Source organism: Anastrepha obliqua, chromosome 1 (assembly GCF_027943255.1).
Source record: "Anastrepha obliqua isolate idAnaObli1 chromosome 1, idAnaObli1_1.0, whole genome shotgun sequence".
Lineage (NCBI taxonomy): Eukaryota > Metazoa > Arthropoda > Insecta > Diptera > Tephritidae > Anastrepha > Anastrepha obliqua.
The window spans coordinates 70,641,673-70,666,615 of record NC_072892.1 but is presented as its reverse complement, the minus strand read 5'-3'; the positions used below and the strand labels follow the sequence as shown (position 1 = coordinate 70,666,615).

The 24,943-nt window shown below is 36.8% G+C and overlaps 1 protein-coding gene across 2 annotated transcripts in view; it reads left to right on the top strand.

Annotated features, from left to right (window-relative positions):
- Positions 1-15,205: 15,205 nt before the first annotated feature.
- Positions 15,206-24,943, top strand: part of LOC129235535 (dynein beta chain, ciliary) — a 44,989-nt gene continuing 35,251 nt past the window's right edge. For both annotated transcript variants that reach the window (XM_054869427.1, XM_054869426.1), the window contains exons 1-6: positions 15,206-15,926; positions 23,459-23,611; positions 23,683-23,894; positions 23,993-24,234; positions 24,296-24,578; positions 24,640-24,905. In XM_054869427.1, coding sequence (XP_054725402.1) covers positions 15,206-15,926; positions 23,459-23,611; positions 23,683-23,894; positions 23,993-24,234; positions 24,296-24,578; positions 24,640-24,905 — 1,877 coding nt within the window. The remainder of the gene's footprint in view (positions 15,927-23,458; positions 23,612-23,682; positions 23,895-23,992; positions 24,235-24,295; positions 24,579-24,639; positions 24,906-24,943) is intronic.

Here is a 24,943-nt window from a genome sequence, read left to right as displayed (position 1 = left end):
ATAAGCGTTCTTCAATCGTTTTCATCGAGCCTGTATGTCGTCGTAAAGCTCATACACCTCATTGTTCCATCGCCTACGATATTCGCCGTTGCCAACATGTAAAGGCCCAAAAATCTCCTCCACAATCCTTCTATCAAACACTCCAAGCGACGCCTCATCAGATGTTGTCATCGTCCAAGCTTCTGCGCCATACGATAGGACGGGTGTGATGAGGGTCTTAGTCGTGTAAGTTTCGTTCGTCGAGAGAGGACTTTACTACTCAATGGCCTACTTACTCCACAGTCGCTCTTCTATAGGTTGGAATATACTTCAAAAAACAATAATTCGCGTATACACTTTCATGACAGAAATACAGGAGGCTTACCATTACCTGCCGAGGGGCGACCACTATTAGAGAACACGTTTGTCTTCATTTTGGTGTTTCATACACGGAGATTTAAGCCTACGTACTCCAAATGGTAGTCACGAACCAAGCCATTCGGCTACGGCGGCCGAATTCTTTAAGTCGCTAATATAATTGTTATTGTTTTGAGTAAGTTATATTTTAGTTTCAGCTCGTTTTTGTTTTTTGTTTACAATAACTGGTTTATAGTAGCACTACGAGTAAGTCAATAGTTAGTAAAAACTTTTGTGTTTTTGACTAAGTTAAATAAATAAAAATAATGAGAAACGCTATACAGCGCAAGAAGCTATCACTCTATTGCATGAATTTCCGGTAATCGAATTATTTCGAGAAATGGAGCTGTCAGTGGGCCACCTAGGGCGTATAAAATAATACCTGTGACTATTTTTTGTTGGTGTACTTAAAGTTGCTGGTAAGGCGTTTTTCAATAGGTGCGCTTCAACTTTTTTCCGATGGGGAGGGCGAACGACGCAATATTTTTTATTTTTCGCTTGTCATTTGTAAACTTCATTAGTATACATTTCATCATGGAACGCTACACACTTGAGCAACGATTGCAAATCGTGCAAATTTTTTATGAAAATAATCGTTCTATTGCTGCTACTTTAAGAGCATTACGGCCATTTTACGGTCCATTTAACAAGCCATCCCGTTCGACAATCGACCGTCTAGTGAAAAAATTTGTATCTACGTTTTCGCTACATAATGTTCCGGTGCCAGTGAGAGCAAGAAGTGCACGAAGTGTTGAAAATATTGCTGCCGCCAGGGCTTCAGTTCAAGAAGACGCAAATGTGTCGCTCACACGACGTTCTCAACAATTGGACCTTTCTGTGTCGTCATTGTGGCGAATTTTGCGAAAAGATCTTGGCCTACATCCGTACAAGATCAAGCTGACACAAGAACTGAAGCTGTTTGACCATTTGAAGCGACGTCGATTCGTAAATTGGGCTGAAGATCAACTCGAAAATGATCCAGATTTTTTCCAAAAAATCATCTTCAGTGATGAAGCTCACTTTTGGCTCAATGGCTTTGTCAACAAGCAAAATATGCGTTACTGGGCAGAAAGCAATCCACACGTGATTCATGAGGCACCGTTGCATCCCGAAAAAATCACTGTTTGGTGCGGTTTACATGCCGGCGGCGTAATTGGCCCATATTTTTTCGTTGACGAGAACGATCGCCACGTTACTGTGAATGGAAAGCGATACCGCGACATGATAAACGATTATTTTTGGCCGCAATTGAATGGTATGGACTTAGACGACATGTGGTTTCAACGGGATGGGGACACAAGCCACACAGCACACGCTACAATTGATTTATTGAAGAGTAAGTTCGATTAGCGCATTATTTCCAGAAATGGACCGGTCGAATGGCCGCCGCGCTCGTGTGATTTGACGCCTCTAGACTATTTTCTTTGGGGTTATGTGAAGTCATTGGTCTACAGTAACAAGCCGGCGACGATTTGTAAGCTCAGAGCCAATATTGAACGCGAAATTGTTGGAATTTCGGTCGATTTATGCAAAAGAGTGGTCGAAAATTGGGTTCAACTATTGGACTTCGTAAAACGTGCACGCGGTAGTCATGCAAAAGAAATCGAATTTCATACTTAAATGTATATGTTCAAACTCGATAATAAAATAGTTAAAAAAGTCAAACCATTCGTGTTTTATTCAAAAAAAAAGTTGAAGTGCTCTTACTGAAAAACGCTTTATATGTTGATATACCAGATACAAGTTGTCCACGGTAGTCGATTATAAAGGACGTTGCAACCCGAATTTATATACTGTATTAGAAAACAATTTAGTAAAATCCTTTATGCTGTTACAATAACAACATTAAAGCAAATATTTACTGTGTTCTTGGCGAGGTAAAGTTAATTGTCCGAAAATAAGAGAAAAATAGTCTAAATTTCGACCAATAAGGTGCAGAAAAGGTAGCCAAATGCGCAAATTATTTAAAAAAAAATTACGTGCTATATAAGCTACAAGATTTTACTTTTAGTTTTATTAAAAAAAATCTATTTAAAAAAAAAACACCCATTACTATGTTTACTTTTTTATCAATACCGTTATGGCTTACTGGTATACAATCTCCTTGAGTGAGACCTGTAGATTTACATGGTTATTCACTTTGGGCAGCAACAGGTTATTGTTTATCGTTTAAGGGCAGCTTTGGCGCACATGCGCTCTTCTAATATTAAAAGTGTACGTAAAGCTTTTTTTCAGTAATAAAAATGTTTGTAAACAATAATACAAATATAAATGCATATTTATAGTAGTATTTGGTATTACTTTCATCATAACGAACTGCTGAGCCTTTGTTAGTAAATATTGAACTTAGCGTTCACGTGACCAAGTCAATGAAGTGGATGTTACTTAACTTTCTGCTGTTTGTATATTATTTGCGAATAAAAAAATTCAAAAGTGAGAAATGAGAATCAAACTTTACTTTTGTTAACAATCCCATTAATTGTTTGCCTAAATAGTCAAATATGCAAAATCGGCAATTTCTTATTTATAAAACTAGCATTAAGTCCTTCTGTAGTCAATCTGAATGTACGTACTAAAATAAATAAAAAATCGGCAAAATAATTGTTTTTCTAGCCAAGTGTTGCAAATATATAAGATTTGTTTTTTAACCCTCCGAGAGCACCCAAGTCTGGCTAGATCTTTTCGACATTTTCGACTTTAATACATTTCATTTAAAGCTAATGGCTTGAACTTCCAGGTAGTTTCCTAAAATTTAATTTTCTATCGATTTATGTAATATATGATGCAGAAATCAGTATGAAATTTGAATAAGCAATTTAATTAAAAAGAATAAATGAAAAATATAATATAAGGTTGGCCAAAAAGTCTTGCGGTATTTCCGCAAGCTTGTCTTTGCAAGCGCGTAGTTCTAGTTTTATTCGTCGCATCGGTTCACGCTAGAGCTTTTTGGAAAGCTCTTTTCACGTGCTAACACGTGTTTGATTAATTGTTGTTTGCTTTTAGTCGTTCGTGAGTTATAGCGTCGCAAACATAGAACAAAATAAAGAGAAAATACGGCATATTTTACAGTACTACTACGATAAAGGCAAAAATGCATCTCATGCTGCCAATAAAATTTGTGCAGTTTATGGACCCGATACAGTTTCCATTTCCACCGCACAATGATGGTTTCAACGTTTTCGTTCTGGTGCAGAGGTGAACGAAGATGCGCCACGGTCCGGAAGGCCTGTCGTCGAAAATTGCGATAAAATTGCTGAATTGATCGAAAGAGACCGGCATAGTAGCAGCCGTAGCATCGGCCAAGAGCTGGGCATGAGTCATCAAACCGTTATAAACCATTTGAAGAAGCTTGGATTCAAAAAGAAGCTCGATGTATGAGTGCCATACGACTTGACGCAAAAAAACATTTTTGCCCGTATGGATGCATGCGAATCGCTTCTGAATCGCAACAAAATCGACCCGTTTTTGAAGCGGATGGTGACTGGCGATGAAAAGTGGTTCACTTACGATAACGTGAAGCGCAAACGGTCGTGGTCGAAAACCGGTCAAGCTGCCCAGAAGGTGGCCAAGCCTGGATTGACGGCCAGGAAGGTTCTTCTGTGTGTTTGGAGGGATTGGCAGGGAATCATCCACTATGAGCTGCTCCCCTATGGCCAAACGCTTAATTCGGACCTGTACTGCCAACAACTGGACCGCTTGAATGCAGTACTCATGCAGAAGAGGCCATCTTTGATCAACAGAGGCCGAATTGTCTTCCATCAGGAGAACGTCAGGCCACACACATCTTTGGTGACGCGCCAGAAGCTCCGGGAGCTCGGATGGGAGGTTCTTTTGCATCCACCGTATAGTACGGATCTCACCAAGTGATTACCACCTATTTCTGTCCATGGCGAACGAGCTTGGTAGTCGGAAGTTGTCCACAAGAGAGTCCTGTGAAAATTGGCTCTCCGAGTTTTTTGACAATAGGGAAGCGAGCTTCTATAAGAGGGGCATTATGAAGTTGGCATCTCGTTGGGAACTCGTCATCGAACAAAACGGCGCATATTTGACTTAAATCGCATTATTATAACCAATTTTATGAACAATTGAAAATTCAATAAAAATACCGCAAGACTTTTTTGACAACCTTATATAAGAAGCAAAGAGTTTGTTAACTTGGTTTGTGTTAACTTTTACAAGGAGGCGAAAAGCTTTTTCGAAAAACTCGTTTATTTTGTATTGTGTACAAAAATCCAGTATGTATGTCAACAGCACTCAAAAACTCTCATATGTGTTTTGCTTGCTTTCCATCGAATCAATAAATAAATATCAATAAATATATATGATGCTCTCCATTTCAATTCAACCGGGCTATTCGGGTCATGTTCTTCGATTTCAATGTAACTCAAATATTTTTTTCTCTGGTCAAAATAATGAGACACGTATTTTTTTGTTCGCCCCAAACAATTTTTTTTCAAGATTTATCGGCAATTTTGTTTTTCGGCTCAAACTCGATTTTTTTTAATTATATAAGAAATTTTTTTTTTTAAATACTCATAACTTTGTCAAAAATGAGCCGATTTTAATGATTCTGGGTTCAAAATGATCGCCATTACTTGCACGAGCGACTTCATGTAGAAACAATTGCAAAAAAGTAGTTGAAAATTTTTTATTTTGCAAAAAACAAAATGTGCGAAACAGGGTTTTTACTCAAAAATTCATTACTCAATTAAAGTTTGAAGTGTCCTCTTGATTTGGAAAAAGTTAAAAAAAGTACACTTTTTGAAATATTGAATTTCGAAAAAATTTCGATTTTTTTTGTTTTTTGCAAAATAAAAAATTTTCAACTACTTTTTTGCAATTGTTTCTACATGAAGTCGCTCGTGCAAGTAATTGCGATCATTTTGAACCCAGAATCATTAAAATCGGTTCATTTTTGACAAAGTTATGAGCATTTAAAAAAAAAAAAATGTTCTTATACCTATAATTAAAAAGAATAGATTTTGAGCCGAGAAACAAAATTGCCGATAAATCTTGAACAAATTTTTTTTCGGGCGAACAAAAAAATACGTGTCTCATTATTTTGACCAGAGAGCAACATATTTGAGATACATCGAAATCGAAGGACCTGACCGGAATAGCCCGGTTGAATTGAAATGGAAAACACCATATATAATTGGCGCATACACCCTTCTTCGGTCTTTCGCCGAGCCCCTCCACCTATTTGTGGCATGCGTCTTAATGTTGTTCCACAAATGGAGGGACCTACAGTTTCAAGCCGACTCTGAACGGCAGATATTTTTTGTGAGGAGCTTTTTCATGGCAGAAATACACTCAGAGGTTTGCCATTGCCTGCCGAGGGGCGACCGCTATTAGAAAAAACTTTTTCTTAATTGTGAACGTAGGTTCGAATCTCGGTGGAACCTACGTTCTCTCTGATTTCGAACGGTAGTCATGCACCAACCCACAAATATCATTTCATATTTTACCATAAATTTAATTGTAATCAATTTTTTTTCTTCAACCTTCTTCGAAAGGTTGATAGTGGTCTGGCCAGACCCGGGTGACCAACCGTTCCATACAAACGTATCTTAAAGTACAACTCTTTCCTTGTACACATATATGTATATACTTACATATATATGTCTTATCTTCTTATGAAAATTAGTGAACAATCATAAAACCAGCACAACTCGGCTTAAAATCACTGCCTGTTCAAATTCAATTTCTCATAGTTGTTAAGCATTTAATGGGAAATCCAAATTCAATTACTAGCACGATTAGAAATGTAATAATTTAGGTACTCAACACTTATCGGCGCAATCATCAAATAAGTTAAGACATTTAGAACTTTCCAACCGACACTTGTTAGAGAATTCTACCGGAATTTTAGCGTATACCGGAAGATGTTTCCCTAATTGCTTTTCGTCACGCAACAGTTAAAGGCATAAAATATTTTGAAATGAGCATTGCACTTCGTAGTTGCAAAACTTTGTTTTTGCCTGCCACACAACTATTAAATCGCGTGTCGAAGAAAACAGCTGCTGGCGCAACTAAAAATATACTGCAGGTGCTATTTTTATGTCACATGCTCGAGCACAAATTTTGTAGGCATGAAAGCGCCTATGAGCCCACGTGAAACACGAGAGGTGGTGTGTAGCCAGGACACGCAAACGTTGCTATGGAGATTACTTTACAAACGTGCAACAGGTGGGAGCCGGACTTGTTGATATGCCGGTTTGTCGTTGCTTGGTAAACTTTATAATGTAAATAGTAAGCATAAGCAAACAAACAGGATATGGCCTATTGTTTGTTGTATAAAATATGTTTCATTTCCACACAATAAATACGTCACCTTGACTACAGGACTATAATTAAAAAGTTCATGCAAAATATGGAATTTTACTTAGTGTTGTTTGTGAGTCGTAACCAATAACAAAATAATTTAAAGCTAATTTTCTAAATTTTGAAATATTTAATTTTTATAAAGACTAAATTTGTAATATTCGGCAATATGTGAGAGTTTTCAAACTTAAGGGTTCGTACTCAAATTTTAAGTAATCGAATAAATATACATATATTTTTTTCATATATGTACATATCTTACCACGCCTTACATAACAGAAGAAGGTCTAACGAAAAACTATCCAAGCAGAATTTAAAAAGAGTGACTGTAGTCATTCGCACGACACCTTTGCAGTCAGTGAAATACTCCAAACATTACCAGTACTCGTTTTCATCCAATTTGTCCTTAAATGTATACCGAAACTATACCATACACTCGCACTTCTAACAACAGACCACACCTTTGATACGCAACACTTTCAGTGAAGATAAAATTGTGTGTTGTTTCCGTCACGATGACATCTTTTTTTGTATTGCTTCCAAAAAATGTTACACTTGTCTATATGACAATACTTTGTTTTACAGATATTTGGAAAGTCAAGTGATACTGTACGGAATTCAGAGAGAACGTAGGTTCGAAACCCGGTGAAACACAAAAATGAAGAAAATTTTTTTTCTAATAGCGGTCGCCCCTCGGCAGGCAGTGGCAAACCTCTGAGTGTATTTCTGCCATGAAAAAACTCTTCAAAAAATATCTGCCGTTCGGAGTCGGCTTGAAACTGTAGGTCCCTTCATTGGTGGAACAACATTAAGACGTATGCCACAAATAGGAGGAGGAGCTCGGCCAAACACATTAAAAGGGTGTACGCGTCAATTATATAATATAGGTATATATGATAATTTAGATAAATATATATATATGATAATTTAGATAAATACGTGAACATATGTATGTATGTATTTCTTATTATTGCATTACAAAAGGTCAGTTGGTGTTTTTCGTTTAAGTTCCTTCTTATTGAATTTTTTGCAGCAGGAAGCCCTCTTATCGTCTGATTTGTCTGCTTACGAGTAAATGCCTTCTGCTCGCGGTTTGTAGTGCTTCGTCAACTGAGTCGATGTTTATGTCGCGATGAATGTCAGCGTTCGGTATATACCATGGTGGTTACTGTCCTAAGTATCTTCGACTGGACACGTTGCAGAATGTTCAAATTGGATGTAGAGGCTGTGCCCCAAGCTTTTATACCATACTTCCGAATTGGTGTGATTGCCGTTTTGTAGATTAAGGTTTTATTTTGCAGCGAGAGCTTTGACTGAGAGAGGACGGGGAGTGGGCTGAATCTGCAGAAGAATCTTTGACTACCCGACGTGACATTGTCAACAAGAGTCGACAGGTAGGGCTATTTGATATTTCCCAGGAATCTATCCTGTCAGTTGACAGAATAACGTGGGCAATAAATAGTTTTTCTCCTTTTAAATCTCCTTGTTCTGACGATATCTTGCCTGCAATGCTTCAAAAACAAGTAACTCGGTGGTTCCTGTCCTGCAAGAAATCTTCTTGGCGTGTATCGCTCTTAATCACATACCCGCCAACTGGAAGAAAACGCGGGTTGTTTTTATACCCAAGGCAAAGAACAGGGGTCACGATTCGGCCAAGGACTTGAGGCCTATAAGTCTTACCTCATTTATCCGAAAAGTGTTTGAAAGATTGAATGATTATCATATCCGAGAGCACATCTAATCCAAATTATCTCCTGCGCAACATGCTAACCTGAAATGGAAATCCATGGAATCAGCCTTACACGAGGTCGTAAGGACTGTGGAAAAATATCTGGCAAACCGTTCACTTTTACGGCCTTCATAGATATAGAAGATGCTTTTAATAACATCAGGGCGGAGTCAATTATCATTGCGTTAGATAGACTAGAGGAGGAAAGACCCATCTGTCTCTGGATCTCGTCCTTGCTTGGCTTCGGGGAAGTTAATGCGGTCGCAAGAGGGGCTAAAGTCACTAGATTCGTGCACAGGGAGATGTCGCAGGTTGATGTCCTTTCGCCCCTATTTTGGGTAGTTGCTATTGACGAAGTTCTGATAGTGCTAATTAAGCGTATGGTTAAGGAAGTAGCATACGCCGATGACTTGGTCCTGATGGTATCGATCATTGGCTGTCCTCAGTCACTGGGCTGCACCTTGCGGCATCCGAGTCAACTCTGGCGACAGAACGGAGTTGGTTCTATTTACCAGAAAATATAAACCTCCACCCTTTCGACTTCTCAAATTAAACAACCACGTTCTTCCGCTTTCATCGGAAGTTAGGTATCTTGAAGTGATACTTGACTTCAAACTCTATTGGACGCTGCGCATTGAAAATCGGGTAAAGGAGGCCAGTATAGCCTTCTACTCCTGCAAATCCATGTTCGGTAAAAAATGGGGACTTAAGCCCTAGGTCGTGCTGTGAATGTACATCGCAGTGGTTTTGCCAATTTTAACGTATGGATGCCTAGTTTGGTGGGAAGCTATCCGGAAGGGCTAAAATAACACTAAACTGGGGAGGGTGCAAAGGACTGCATGCATTGGCATCACCGGAGTATGTAAAACTCACCCCAGTGCTGCCCTGAATGTCCTTTTGCACTTACTTCCCATCGACTTTTCCGTCATTTCCATTGCAGCTCAAAGTGCAATCAGGTTAAAGAAGATGGGCCTCTGGAGGCAAACTCTCAAGGGACATGGTATCATTTTCGGTCAGTTAACACCGTATTTCTCCGCACTTCGAACATATCTCTCTATCCGCAAACTAGAGTTTGAGGGTCGTGATACAGCAATCTTTCCAAATAGGCAGGATTGGATCGAGGAGAAAATCTGTACCGAAGCTTGCCTCTGACGGTTCCAAGATGGAATCGGGTTTTCTCTTAATCAGCCAATTTATCTATCTACGAATACTGCTAGTGTTTTTCAAACAGAAGTCTTTGCGATCCTGCAGGCATGCAAATCGCTTAGGGAACGCGGGAGCGAGGGAGATATTAATATTTTCTCCGATAGTCAAGCCGCGATTAAGGTACTGACGACGCCATGGAGGATATCAAATCTCTTGGGTGTGCAGGTAACATTTCTCTGATATGGGTTCTAGGACATAGGAATATAGAGGGAAATTAAATTGCTGTTGAGCTTGCCAGGAAGGGGACTGAATTGGCCCCAGAGACCTCTTATCCGGTCATCGGCATCCCCTGTCAGTTAAAGGGGAACTGCAAAAATTATTTCTCAGGAAAGCGCAGAAAATATGGAGCTCCATTTTTTCATGTGCTATTCCGAGAACGCTTTGGCCTCAATACGATATACGAAGGACTCAGAAAGTCCTTTCAATTTCCAAACTCGTTGCTGTGTTTACCGGTCACTGGACGATCGGAACACACGCGGAAAAGCTAGTGTTACCATTTAACCTCCATTGCAGAAGCTGTGGGGACCTTTCAGAGAATGAGACTGTAAAGCATTTTCACTATAAATATCCCGATTTGGCAGATAGATGACTAAGGTCACTGGCCATTCCTTTCTTCGACAGCTTGGGGCATTACGCCAACCTAAATCCAATCAATCTACTCTATTATATCAACAGCGTCAGATTTTCAATTTGCCGATTTTTGACGAATTCGCCTTATACAAAAGGCGTTTCAGGGCGCCAATATAGATTGGTCCAGTTACTCTTTGCCCGGAAGAATCATTTTCACAATTAATCGGATATTGAAAAAAGATAGACAACATGTCTTTCATCTCCAGTAACTTGCCGGGTAATTTCCTATGGATTTTTCCAAGATTTCACTATACAATTGGGTCACTTTGTTCGTGGTGTAAGCCACTACTTCCACGAAGCCAAAAAAAAAAAATACTTTCCTTGACTTTGACTTGGACTAAAACTGTACATATGTTACCAGACGCAGTGTTCCCAGTTCCCGAGTTATAACTAAATTCTCGGAACTTTGTAACTTTCTATTGAGTGGATTAAGAAAATTTTTTTTAATTACTCATAACTTAGTCAAAAATAAGCCGATTTGAATAATTCTGGGTTCAAAATAATCGTAATTACTTACACGAGCGACTTCATGTAGAAACAATTGCAAAAAAGCAGTTGAAAATTTTTTATTTTGCAAAAAACAAAAAGTGTGAACCAGGTTTTTTACTCAAAAATTCATTACTTAATAACAACTCATTTTAGCTACTGGGCATTCAGCTTAATTGAAGTTTGAGGTGTCCTCTTGAATTGGAAAAAGTTATAAAAAAAAAATACACTTTTTGAAATATTGAATTTCGAAAAAATTTCAATTTTTTTTCTTTTTTGCTATATAAAAAATTTTCAACTACTTTTTTGCAATTGTTTCTACATGAAGTCGCTCGTGTAAGTAATTACGATCATTTTGAACCCAGAATTATTAAAATCGGTTCATATTTGACTAAGTTATGGGCGTTTAAAAAAATGTTTTCTTATATAATTAAAAAAAATCGAGTTTGATCCGAAAAACAAAATTGCCGATAACTCTTGAAAACATTTTTTTTCGGGCGAACAAAAAAATACGTGTCTCATTATTTTGACCAGAGAGCAACATATTTAAGTTTCATCAAAATCGAAGAACATGACCCGAATAGCCCGGTTGAATTGAAATGGAAAGAATCTGCTACAAAATATTGTGTTTTATTATTGTAGTAAGAAGCAGCATAAATGGACTTAACATTTTTTCTCTATTAAGAAATAAATTCCTAGGCCTTAATGATGTACGCTTAAAAAAATATCAATTATTATTATTACAACAAAAATATATTTTTTATTCGTAATTTATTGATGTAAAATCTGAATTTACTACAGCTATATAAGTTGTTTTGTCCAAAGTCCACAGATATGTAAGTATTTGTAATTAAGGGCGTTACTTAAGAGGGTAAGATTGTTCGAAAGAAATTTTGTGTGGCTATTTACAGAAATGCAATTGAAACAATTAATAATTACGGTCGTTTTGAGTTATTCGTAAGGAAGCTTTATGTAAATAATTTATAATTTTTTTTTTGCTCCAATTAAGGGAGCTTAGGAGCATATCTAAAATGAGTATGAGTATATTCTCCATATAAGGAATGCTCTACATTTTTTTATATGACAAAATTCGCAATATGGTCAGGTCAAAAAAATTTAAAAACTCACAAGAATTTTGAGCCAATTCAAACTTTTACTTTATTATACTAAGATTTAATGTGAAATAAAACTGCGTACCCATTTTTTTTTTAATTCTGGTGTCAAAACTGGACGAAATATCATGTATTTTTTTATTTTGATCATGGGTATATATGTATAATAAAGATCATAGAAAACCACTGCATTAATACTTATTTTATAGACTGAGACTATTAAGTGAAAATAACTGGTTTATAGAAATATCAGAACACGATGTTTCAGACAATTTGTAGCTGTACTTAATGACTCTTCTGACTGCTACACTGGCATCAATGCACTGAGTCATTCATAACCCAGCTAACATTTTTAGCTCGTTAAGTCCTTTTAAGTTATTTATGAGTTGCACGTAGAGATTGATTAAATGAATATAAATTTATGAACCGTTAAAAACAGTAAAAAAATTTCATATTTATTAACCAACTTGCTTTGATTAAAAAGTATAATAATAGTTTTAATGCAATTATCTCTTAACAAATTAGTAAAGGAACTTCTTATTATTTCTGCAATAAGAACTTCCGTTAAACAAATTGTAAGTTGGGGAGGAATAAATGACAAAGCGGTCTACTAATTTACATTTCAGTGTAATGCACGTGGCCAAGCCGAAATAGAGAATACCCTAAGAAAAATAACACATACGGCGATTGGCGTGTTTGCCTTGTTTGCCACGAGAAGTTTTTGATAAAATTCGTAGTTATTCGAGACTCTTCAATTGAGCCATATCAAAGTTTCGAGTTATGTTGATTCAAGAGAATGTGAAAATATACCTCATTTTGCTGTTATTCCCAACAGTCCACCAAAATGGCAGACAGTCGGTTACCAGAACAATCCGGATTTATATCCAGCCAAGGGTTACGCTTATGCTGCTACAAAAGCAACAAAGATTACAAACTACGTCCATTCCCAAACTCCCTTTGTGCATATGATTTTATTCGTTTAGCCATACATCCGTCGTTCTTATTTATGCTTATGAAGTAATTTATTGACAAGTAAATGCTTGCAGAAAAATTTTCATTCTAGAACCCTTAAGTCATAGTAACGCTCAAATCAATAAATCAATTGTGAAAAAACCACATTCGCTTTGATTTTTATTCACCTGTTCGCAGCCCTACAATTCTCATTAAGCTAATTAAGCAACCGGCGAGCAAGGCACGCAGTTACTAACTATTTAAAGGCTCTCTCTGAGTTCTCTCGGTGCACAATGCTCAAAAAGTAGTAATCTTACAATCTCCTTCATGTACAGGCCTAACTTAGAGATTGAGAAAGGGGCCACGAAACTTACTTATGACATATCTGGACAAATCTGACCAAAAGTGGGTAAAAACAGGTCTCAGTAATTAATCTACCTCAATGCTGTTTCCTTATAACTGGACCTTGTCAAATTGACCTTTTAATAATATTTGTTATTACAATAGGATTTGACAGCCTCATAGGCAGTAGGCCACCGAACTCATGAAATACATTTTTAAGCATCAGTGTTAAATTTAGTAATTAAATAATTAGTTAAAATTAATCACTGGCTTATGTAAAAGCAAACCTCGCAAACTAACGTCTTCTTCAATAATCGGTGCTCAACATAATCTTTTGATTTAAGCTCCTTATCAGTGGATCATATTTATACATATATATACAATTGGCGCGTACACCCTTTTTGGATGTTTGGCCGAGCTCCTCCTCCTATTTGTGGTGTGCGTCTCTATGTTATTCCACAAATAGATGACATATTTACCTGTGTGAATATTTTGAGCTGACTCAAAGGCTTGTGCTTAAAAACTTAATTGAGCTGTGGGTAAAAATTTATTAAATTGTTTTAAGGTTTTTTAAATACTTACATGCCAGCAAATATTAAAAATAAATAAATGAATAAAAATTATCAAATAAATTTAATAAGTGACCTCAATATATCGAATTTTTTATTGTTTAATGAAATAATTCGACTTCATTAGTCATCTCACCTACGTCGGCACCAATCTGCCTGCTTCATATTTTGGTAGCGTGCAATAAAATATTGTCAAATAAAAATATGTTGATGTTTATCTAACTGCATTGGTTCGGCGATATGTTTGTGCCGGTTGTTATGGGTTTGTTATTTTTCGATGGTTGTCAATTGAATGGAAGTTTCTCAGTGGTTGGCACCAAGAAAATAGATAATGGTTGCATCATTCTTTAGTTGGATAGTCAAGAAGAGATGAAGTTACTTTTTTAATTTTGTGAAATTTTTTTAAGAAAGAGGTGAAGTAGTAAAAAGAATATATGTCTCAAAATATTTGAAATAAAGTAATTTAATGAAAGTGTAAAAGCTAAAGTTGGATTGTTCCGCTAAAATTGCTAAGCATATTGGAGATTAACATGATTGCATAACAGTGAACATAACCTAAAATATTTATTTTCAAAGGAGTTAGTGTTTTGAAGAGTTTTAAAAATAAAATTAGGAAGCGAATTGAAAAGAGAAAAAAAAAGTTTTAATAAATGTATTAGTTTTAATATATATTTCTTTTAACTAAAAATTTTAACGAAATGCTTAAAAAATGATTTAGCGATACAGGGTGATTCATTTAGCGCTTACAATTTTATTTGAATTAGCTACAAATAAAATAGTTTCAAAATTCGAACACTTCAAAAATAAAATTGAAAGCGTTTTACAACCGAAATTAGCAGAAAAGTAGTTTTAATAAATTTATAAATTTAATTATATATAATTTTCCACAAAAGTGAAATGAATATAAAAAAATTTCGCGGTTTGCAATAGAGTAGTCTATTCTATGAACGCCATACACATCAATGGCAAGGGTGATTTCATTTTGCAACTCTTGCATAGTTGCTAAATGATTGACGTAATATTTTTTCTTAACGGCGCCCTAGAAAAAATACTTTAATGCAGTCACGTTCCAGCTTTAAGGCGACCAATTTACATTACCGCTTCGTTCGATTTGTCGATTTTCCATTTTCCACATTCAAGTATAATGTTTGGCTACTTTTTTCAAATGAAAAGCGATCAATTTCCATCCAAAAAATAAATTTCTGATACACCACGGATATTATTTTAGCTGTGAAGTTTAAAAACTCGGTACTTGAAATTTCAAACCCTAGATGGACCACCCTGTACCATATAATACAAACATACTATTACATAAGTGAAAATTATAGTAATTCCTTACTAATTTTTTTTCCTTTTTCATATTTTTCCCCATTGCAATTTATTATTTGAAACTTCTTTTTCAGCAATTTCTATGGTAAATATAATCACCTGGCCAAGCCGTTACTCCCCCAACCGCTGATATGGAGCCTACCACCAGTACAGAAGCTGCTGCTGCAGCTGCTGTTGGACCCGATCCACGCCTCGAATTAATGGGCTCTTTTGTAATAAAATCACTTAAATTAAAACCGGAAAAATGGACACGTGTCATAACGGTTGAAGAACACAAAGCCATCATAAAAGAATTTCTCGATCGCCCCATACCAATGGTGCTGGTGATAATTCTCACACAGGCCGCCCAATTGGTACCATCCACTACCTTTCCCCTCTCACAGCTAAAGAGCAAAGGGGTGTATTTTATTAAGAAACATCCACAGCCTGTGCCACGGGAAGAATGTGGCAATTTTATCATTTTTGGTGACTTGGCTACACGCACCATCGATCAGCTGTCCGCGTTGGTCGAGGAGGTGCTTGTACCATTGCTCTCCAATGATGTCAACTACAAGTCGTGGCCCACAATGGTTGCACAGGATGTGCAAAAGCATGTGCATAGTTTGAAGAGCACTGTACATCAAGTGAAGGGGCAGGTGAGTGGTGAGACCATACTCGCTATGCCTGTTGGAGTTGAGCTGATTGTAAAGTTGGCTGCTAAATTGAATGATTCACGGCGCATAGCAATCGATTTGTATTTGAAAAGTGCCATCGAGGGTGTGGTTATCAAGTGGGCCGAACAAATACATGAAGTCATCAAAGAGAATCCATCGAATGCGTTTCAAAATGGACAGAATCCGACCCCAAACATTGGTGAGTACGCGAATTGTTTGAAGCAAATGTTCCGTACTTATTGATGGCGATAGGCGCCGCAGCATCTTATTCGCAGATTAGGGATGTCAATATTAGCGATGATTATTGATACCAGTATTTTGGAATATTTTTTTTATAATCCCGGTATTTCGGGGCTCGACACGGAAAATACTTTATTAAATTCTTTAAAAAAATCTTTAAGCATGTAGATTTTTTTAAAAACTAAAATATTAAAAAAAGATTTACTAAAAATGACACATAAATATTATATTCTAATATTTTTTATTTAGTTCAGGATAATACAAGCAAGCACTTCTTAGAACCGGAACTTTTTCCACGCCAATACAGTTTTTAAATTGTACTCGTATTTACTTATGTTTAGGTTAAGCAGCATTGGTCAGGTGGAAAAATGTTCCTTTATTTTTTTAAATTTCTCTTTGAGCTGAAAACACCAATATGACTCTAAAGAATCGGTAATTTATTGAGAATTATTTGAAATAAAATCTTCTAACCCCTGTCTAAATTTTTGTTGATAATTTTTCATACTAAAAAGGAAAAATCCAGATTTGGCATTAATACTGACTTTTTTTAATATATTTCCTAGCTGTAGTGAACAAATTTAAAAATTTTGTTATATCAACACTATCCCTAGTGCAGACGGACTTACGGCATTCTAAGTACTGCAAAATCTGTGAAATTGTAAAACTCGAAGTGGTAGGAAATGATATGGGATATGAATTATAAATATTTAAAAAAATAACGTATATTTAAACTACGTAACATTTAAACTATTATTTGAATGAATATTTAAGTTTGATTCCTATGCCCCCACTGAAAGAAACCGGCAGCCAAGGATTTCTAGAAAACAGTAACCCTCGTGCCATTGAAGATGACAATGAGTGCGTTAGGCTTAACAGTGTTAGAAACAATTCAATGGCGTGTTTTTGCCCGTTATCGCATGCTGTTTCCATCGAAGAATACTCCTACTGAAATCAGAAAGAATTTAAAAAATAAGGGTCAAATGAATTGCCCTTTTGGACATCGTGGGTGCCTTCAATAACATATATCCGGAGGCAATAACAAGATCGCTCACTGAAATGGGAGTAAACGGTGCGCTAGATTCGTTTATAGAATGAATGCGAATTGGGCAGATTTGAGCGAAACATCAATTTCCTGTCTGGGCACAATTCAGGAAGCTGTAATCCCTCCACTTATGTGGAAACTGACGGTCAATAATTTTCTTCGAGATTTTGGAAAATAGGAGGAAAGCTAATTATGATACATACGCCGATGATATTTTACCAGCGCTCTCGGATAAACACCTTCCAACATTATGTGATCTTCAACAAAGATCAGGCAACAGACAATCATTTTGGTGTAATAGTCGAAGAATAGAATTATAGTAAATTCGGAAAAACAGATATGATACTGATACTGATGTCTTGTGCGGAAAGCTAATTGAATTGGGATTGGAATCCATATATTGGCTGTACACAGTGGTAGTTAGGTCCTCTACTATGGCATTATAGTATGCTGGAATGTCCTTGAAAAGGCTCGCATCTGTTCTCATAGCCCGTGCAATATCAAGTACACGATCGAAGGCATTATATAAGACATTAAACTTCCTTCTAGTAGATATTCATGCAAGATATATATATAGCTATCAAATACGGGCTACGGCCACGGTAAGATGCTGACAAATCGGAATTTCCCAGATGGTTTTTTATGAGGAAATACAGCTGCCAAGGGGCAACCGCTATTAGAAAAAATATTTTCTATCATTTGGTGTTTCATGCCCCAGGGCTTCAAACCTAGGCACTACCGAATAGCAGTCACGCACCAACTTCTTCGGCTACGACGGCTAGAGTATTTGTATGAGTAGGGACTAAAAGGCTTCGAAATTAGTTCAGCCTTCACATGTAACTTTTAGAAATTCTGTCCATCTGGCATATAACGTGAAAGAATACTCCTTCTATTTTTTAAACACTTCAAATCTTTTAAGGCACATGTTGCATCATACGGAGGAGTTGGATAAAAAAAAAAAAAATTAATTGATCTGAGAGCGAAACGAGGAAAAACCTTTTGAATTCGTTCAAGTGAATTAATAAGGCAAGGTAAGTAGATAGGTCCGCCGTAGCGGAATGGGTTGGTGCGCGACTACCATTCGGAATTCACAGAGCAAACGTCGGTTCGAATCTCGGTGAAAACACCAAAATTAAGAAAAACATTTTTCTAATAGCGGTCGCCAAACACCAAAAAAGGTTGTACGCGCCAATTATATATATATATATAAGTAGATAGGTCTGACAGGTCTCCTTTTAGGCTCTTTGTGATACTACTGGAACTTTTTCCTTGCACTATGGGATCCTTTCAAACACTCCTGTGGCTTTGATAAAAGAGCATAACTTCGTTAGCTTAAGATGCGCTATATCCGCTACATCTGTTAAAAATGCATTACCAAGCGTGTGAAGTCTTCTTCCAGCTAATCCTTCACACTCTTCTTCTGTATTGTAGCAGCTTCTGCAATAATCATAGTATGGAACTCCCAGCCTTCTTGCACCTTACCTATTAGACAATGACCGGTTAATACACCTATCAATGTTCTTGTGTTATCTCTATTGAGTTTTAGCAGGCATTTTGAACGACCACTGTTAAGTTTCGGCCTTGTTAATTTGCTTAATAGGTATCAACGTTTTATCCAATTGGATATCAAGGGTTGTACCGATTCGTGCAATTCATCTGTTTTGCAGTTTCCTGCTGTATTCCTGTGGCCTGGCACCCAAATAAGGTGTAATTTGTACTATTAGGACACGCCATTTAGTAGATTAAAACATTCTATGACTGTTTTTGACGAGTGCGTTTTTCTAGCGCGTTTATGGCTGCTTGAGTATCTGAGTAAATATAGACTTCATTTGTGTATAACGCTCTCGTTTTTATCGCTGTGAGTCCTTCCATAATGGCAGTGACTTCCGCTTGAAATACACTACAGCGATCGGGTAGGCGGAATGATTGCTTTATCTTCAGTTTTTCGGAGTAGACCCCTCCACCTACTTTATTATCTAATATTGAGCCATCTGTATAGATAGTTATTTCATTGTCATGTTCAATTAGGCCATTATTCCAATCTTCTTTCGAAGAAAACATTGTGATAAAGGATTTGTTAAGGCTAATGTAATTGGTATAAAAAAAGTCTGTTTTACAAGGAATACAGGTGAATTACTCCAATATTGTTGAATGATCTTTAGAGGTCGTTCTGAATGAGTTTATTTCCCTTAATCAATGAACTGATTTGGCATCCACTGGTTTACCGAATAATTCGATTGGTAGTAAGTTCAGCATTATATTGAATGCATCTGTAGGTGTAGTTCTAAGGGCTCCACAAATACAGAGACTGGTCATACTTTGTATATGATCCATAGTCTTTTTGATGCACCTCCTTTCTAAAGCCGGGCCCCATACCAGTACGCCGTAAGCTAGGATTGAGTTACTATTGCTGTGTAAAGCTAATTAACAATGTAAGAGGAAAGTCCTCAAGGTGATCCTATTAGTCTTTTACAGGAGTAAAGTACTATAGTGGCTTTCCTTGCTCTATCTTCGGCATTTGACTTCCAATTCAGTTTCCTGTCCAGTATTAATATCAAGTAGCGTGCTTCCTTCCTAATCGATAGTACTGAGCCACTTTGTGATGGAGGAGCTACTTCCGGAACATTGTGTTTAGCAAATAGAACCATTTCGGTTTTGTTTGGCGTTTTACCCCGTTTGCTTTCGACCACTTTCCAACTGAATTTAATAGTTCTTGCATAATTTCACATAGCGTATTGAGAAATTCCCGAGGTAAAAAAGTAAGTTTGAACCCAATCAGCGGATGAGGGAATGTAGAATATTACTTAGAAATTATTAATTTAAATGACTCAGAAATAGGAATTTTTAATAAAAAATCACACCCAGATCTGAAACTTCTTTTATAATGGTGAGACGGGAGCCTGTTATTAAATATAAAATAACAAATAACTGCCCAGACTTAGACTGTCGTCTTCCTGAAATTTAGTGCAGGCGATTTTTATCACACGTATAGACTGTACCGACTTAGAGCCTGTGATTAATTGAAACCAGACGGACAAAATTTAGTGAATGCAGCAAGTTTGGTACGGTTGACCTAACACCATTATACTGGCTATTGGATGTATATTAGGCCGGATCGATTTGTGGGGAGGCAAAAAAAACGCCCATTGCTCTGTGAAAATCATATTCTAGGGATCAAAATAAAAAACTTTGCCGAAGGAACCATACCTCTAAAACGAATTCTGATGTCCCCCAATTTGGGTCGAACTTTTTAGTTTCTTTTTTATAACTCACTTAAATTAATTTTTTCATTTACATATGTTCTGACTAAATAAATTTCTTAAGAGAAAAAATAGTTATTATTATAAATAAATAATAAATATTATTATAAATAAATAAAAATAAAGAAAAAACATAGCCATTTAGCTGATTTTTTCATGTAAAGTCCAAAAATGATGATATTTTGAAATTGGGGGACATCAGAATTCCTTTTAGAGGTATGGTTCCTTCGGCAAAGTTTCTTATTTTGATCCCTGGAATACGATTTGCACAGAGAAATGAGCGATTTTTAAATCGTCCTGCCCTAATGTATATAATTCTGTACGAACAAATACAATAATTGTTATATAATCTCATATACATATAACCAAAAATAGTAATAGCAATAGTAATTTTTGAGTTGAATGTCTCGAAAACCTTTCATACTGGGGCTATTCTGAGCTCATATTGGCATTCAATCCGTCAAAATCTGTTCCCCTGGACCTGGAGGTTAAATCTTCTATAGCCCGTGCTATAAGTATGCCCGATTCGCTAAGCGCCTACGGATTAAAACCTCCCCGACCACTGCTTCCAGTTTCCCACTTTAATGGTGAAGACGCATTTGTCGAACGAGTTCATATGCGCTCAGTCTGCAGTTCAGTTTTCGTTCCATCATTGTCCGCACTTCCGTGAATCGCATGCATCGATCGCTGACATGTTTAAATCGGTGTAGATATCGTTTGAAACATCCATGACCAGAAAGGAACTGCGTCTCATAGAAATTCAGTTTCCCATGTTTCCATTTCCTCCAGGTTCGCATGATTTTGGAAAGTCAATCTCCCCTGGTTCATGGTTAAAAATTTGTGTGGTTCAGTGTGGATGATTACACTACTATACAGATGTCTGAAGAATTTGGCTTAATTTGGCTAAAAATTTGACAAGTTTAACAGAAAAGTCAATCACACACATGCCAATAACAACAAAGATAATTTGATATTCAATGATTTACCTTGACCTTTTAATTTTAAATTTCATACGAGAAAGCATCAAGGAAATGCGATGAAGACATCTCCAACACCCGATGCTCCCAAAAAAATTATTGCTTAATGACGTTTGGGTCCATTGCATAACTTCGGCGACTTTAAGTTTGGCAGCATTCTACTATTTCTTCTACTTTCAAATGTAATTACAAGTAATGTGGCACCAGTTCGCGAAGAGAGTGATAGTTTTTTTCGGAATCAAGCTAACTTGTATATGGCTACTAGCGCTTCTATATCTACTTGGTATACTTACTTTATAATATTAAGGTTTTCAAAATAGGTTCAGTTATGAACCTTTGCTGGGAACACTCGTATATGGTAAAAGTACCGTATTCCCACTGAACCCTTCGAATCTCACTCCTATCATGAACTGCGAACATCTTCACCGAAAATTTATATTTTCCATTTTCTGTTCTTAAGAATACAGAAATTCCTTTTATAATCATTTGCATCGGTTCCCTCTTTATTTCTTCACAAATCTTAATTTTCATCCCTTAAAAAACGCTGTAGTGTAATGCATAAGGTGCGATTGCAGATCCGCCGAGTAGAGACTCACTTAAGTTCATCCCTCTATATTCGAGTTAACTTGTAGATTGCAAATAGCAAAGTTTTCTCATTGGTTATCTTGAATTCTCATATATTTAATGTTTGAGGATTATTTTATGCAAATATTAGCCGCGACTGCGCTTCAAATAGTCCATCCGCTTAATTCAATTTTGGCATACTCTTTCCAATATTTCGGCCGGTATCTCACATATAAATGCTGTAATATTGTCTTCTAATGCGTTAATTGAAGCAGGCTTGTCTGAATAGACATGAGCTTTAACATAGCCCCACAAAAAATTATCTAAAGGCGTTATATCGCACGATTTGGGTGGCCAATTGACAGGTCCCGAACGTGAAATAAAATGTTCACCGATCTCGCCTCTCAACAAGTCCATTGTTACGCGTGCTCTGTGGCATGTGGCACCGTCTTGCTGAAACCACATGTCATGCAAGTCAAGCTCTTTCATTTTGGGCAAAAAAAAGTTGGATATCATTTCAAGGTAGCGCTCACCATTCACAGTTACGTTACGATTCACAGCATCTTTTAAGAAGTACGGTCCAATGATACCTCCAGCCCATAAACCGCTCCAAACTGTGACCTTTTCTGGATACATTGGTAGCTCTTGCAATCTTCACTCCAAAATCGACAATTCTGCTTATTTACGTACCCATTAATCCAAAAATGAACTTCGTCGCTGAACACAATTTTTCGATAAAAAAGTGGATCTTCGGCCAACATTCCAAGAGCCCATTCACCAAAAATTGTGCGTTGCGGTAGGTGGTTCGGCTTCAATTCTTGCACCAGCTGTATTTTGAAAGGCTTCACACCTTTCGCAAAATTGTCCACTTTGTTGAGTAACAGAGGCCCAACTGCTGCGAACGGCGACGAATCGATAATTGATGGTCATCATTAACACTGGCCGATACAGCTGTGATATTTTCTCTACGTAAGCGTGTTGGTGGTTTGATGTCCAATAATGTAAATTTGGTTCTAAATTTAGTCACAATAGCTCGAATAGCTGCTTCAGTGGGTCGATTGAACTGACCATAAAATGGAAGAAGCGCGCTATAAACTTTCTTAATAGAACACGCATTTTTATAATAAAATTCAATGGTTTGCAAGCGTTGTTCGTTTGTAAGACGATTCATGGTTAAATTTTATACCAAACTGAAGATGTTTGCAGTCAAAAAAAAAAACACGAAACGTGCGTCAGCTGTATAAACCAACTGTTTAAAAAGATAATAGCTAAAAAATCACCCGTTATAAATTGAATTAACAATTCCGATTCGATGGCACCGTAGTTACTTAGTACAATGTTTTATATTTGGCTATTGTATTGCCATAATTACACGTTTATAGTAACCTATTAAATTGTATATAGGTATGTATTTCCGTGTTATCATATATTATGTGATTTGGTTTGGGTAGTGATAGCTGTTGTAGTGAGTTCCCGGATGCTTGTTTTCGGGCTGGTAGTTTTTACAAACTGGAAAACTTGTAGTGAAGTTGGTGCGATTATTTATTGCTGCATTGTCCTTCTTTCGCTTTTCTGAATTTAAGCGGATGATGCAGAGATGTGTTTATTTGGAATAACCACTATTCTTTGTACGCTTTTTCATCTGAAGAAATCGCTTTCTGGAACAACCGCCTCAAAAACTTATCCTTCATCTTCGACCAATTGCGTGGTGAACGTATACGTGCCATGGCTTTGGTGTTGGAGTACACCGATAGTGCGTATCATCCATGCTTCCAAGGTATATTCAAGAATGTTGTAACAGGTAAAGAACAAGTTAAAAAAACAAAACATTTGAAGAACTTTAAGTTTATCTTATTTCTTTTTATACGTTAGCGTTGGCCGAAGCGAAAGACATAACACTCTATCTGAATCCTTTGAAGCGCCTAATACAATTGTTGGAGGAATTTGATTTCGCCGAATGTAAACCATTGCTAATACCGCTAATGTACGTAGTTTGTACTATGTGGGGCAATTCGCGTTATTATAGTAACTCTTCGAAAATAACGGTACTGCTGAAACAAATCTGTAATCTGATTATACATCAGGTAAATAGTATATAATAGATATTCACGGAAACTCCAAATTCTATGTTGGCTAAGTTGTTGGTTGTTTAAAATTTATTTTTTATTTCCTTGATTATTAGGCCAAGCGTTATCTCGATCCTTCCTCGATATTCCACAGCGATATTGACGAAGCAATGCAACGACTCACACAATCTATACAAATCTTGAAATTCTTTCGCGAACTTTTCGACTACTACAAAGAACACCTGGCTGACTTCTTTCCTACGCCTGAGGATAGACCACCGATTTTCTGGACCTTTCATCCAAATTCCGTTTTCAATCGCTTTAATGCATTTTTGGAACGTCTAACAACAATACAATGGTGTGTTTATAGTCATATCTATGTATGCTCTTCATGCGTAGCTTGATTTTTATGATTTCAGGTTCTTCTTTACGGTGATTGAATTCTTGAAATTAGAGAAAGTTGAGATCGGTGGCCTGCGCGGGCGACAATTGAGCACACGCATCACCGCAGTTTATGTTGAATTCAATCAATATTTTACTGCATTCGCCTCCAAGTCATATGACGTACTCGATCCGGATGATCATGAGTTTGATGACGATTTCAAAGACTTTCAAACGCACATATTGGAATTGGATATGAAATTGGCTGCGATACTGTGCCAAGCGTTTGATGATTGCCACAATTTGGAGAGTATGTTCAAGGTGAGGAGGTGAATGTAAGTTTCCGCAAATATTAATAATATTGCTTACTCACCACTTTCAGTTGATAAATATTGTGGGCAGCGTAATTGATCGCCCCAAAATTAAGGAGCAGTTCACACAACGGTATACAGAAATCGTACAAATGCTTGAAGTGGAAATGACCACCTGTGAGGATATATTCTACAAGCAATTGGATTTGCAACAGACGAATACTAATTTATATCCCGATTATAATTGCCCACCAGTAGCCGCTTTCATACGCTGGTGCAATCAACTAGAGGCGCGAATTAGTACACCGGTTAAAAATTTTCAAAAATTACAACACGAGTGAGTCGTAGTTTTATTTCTAGTGCAGAATTGTTTCT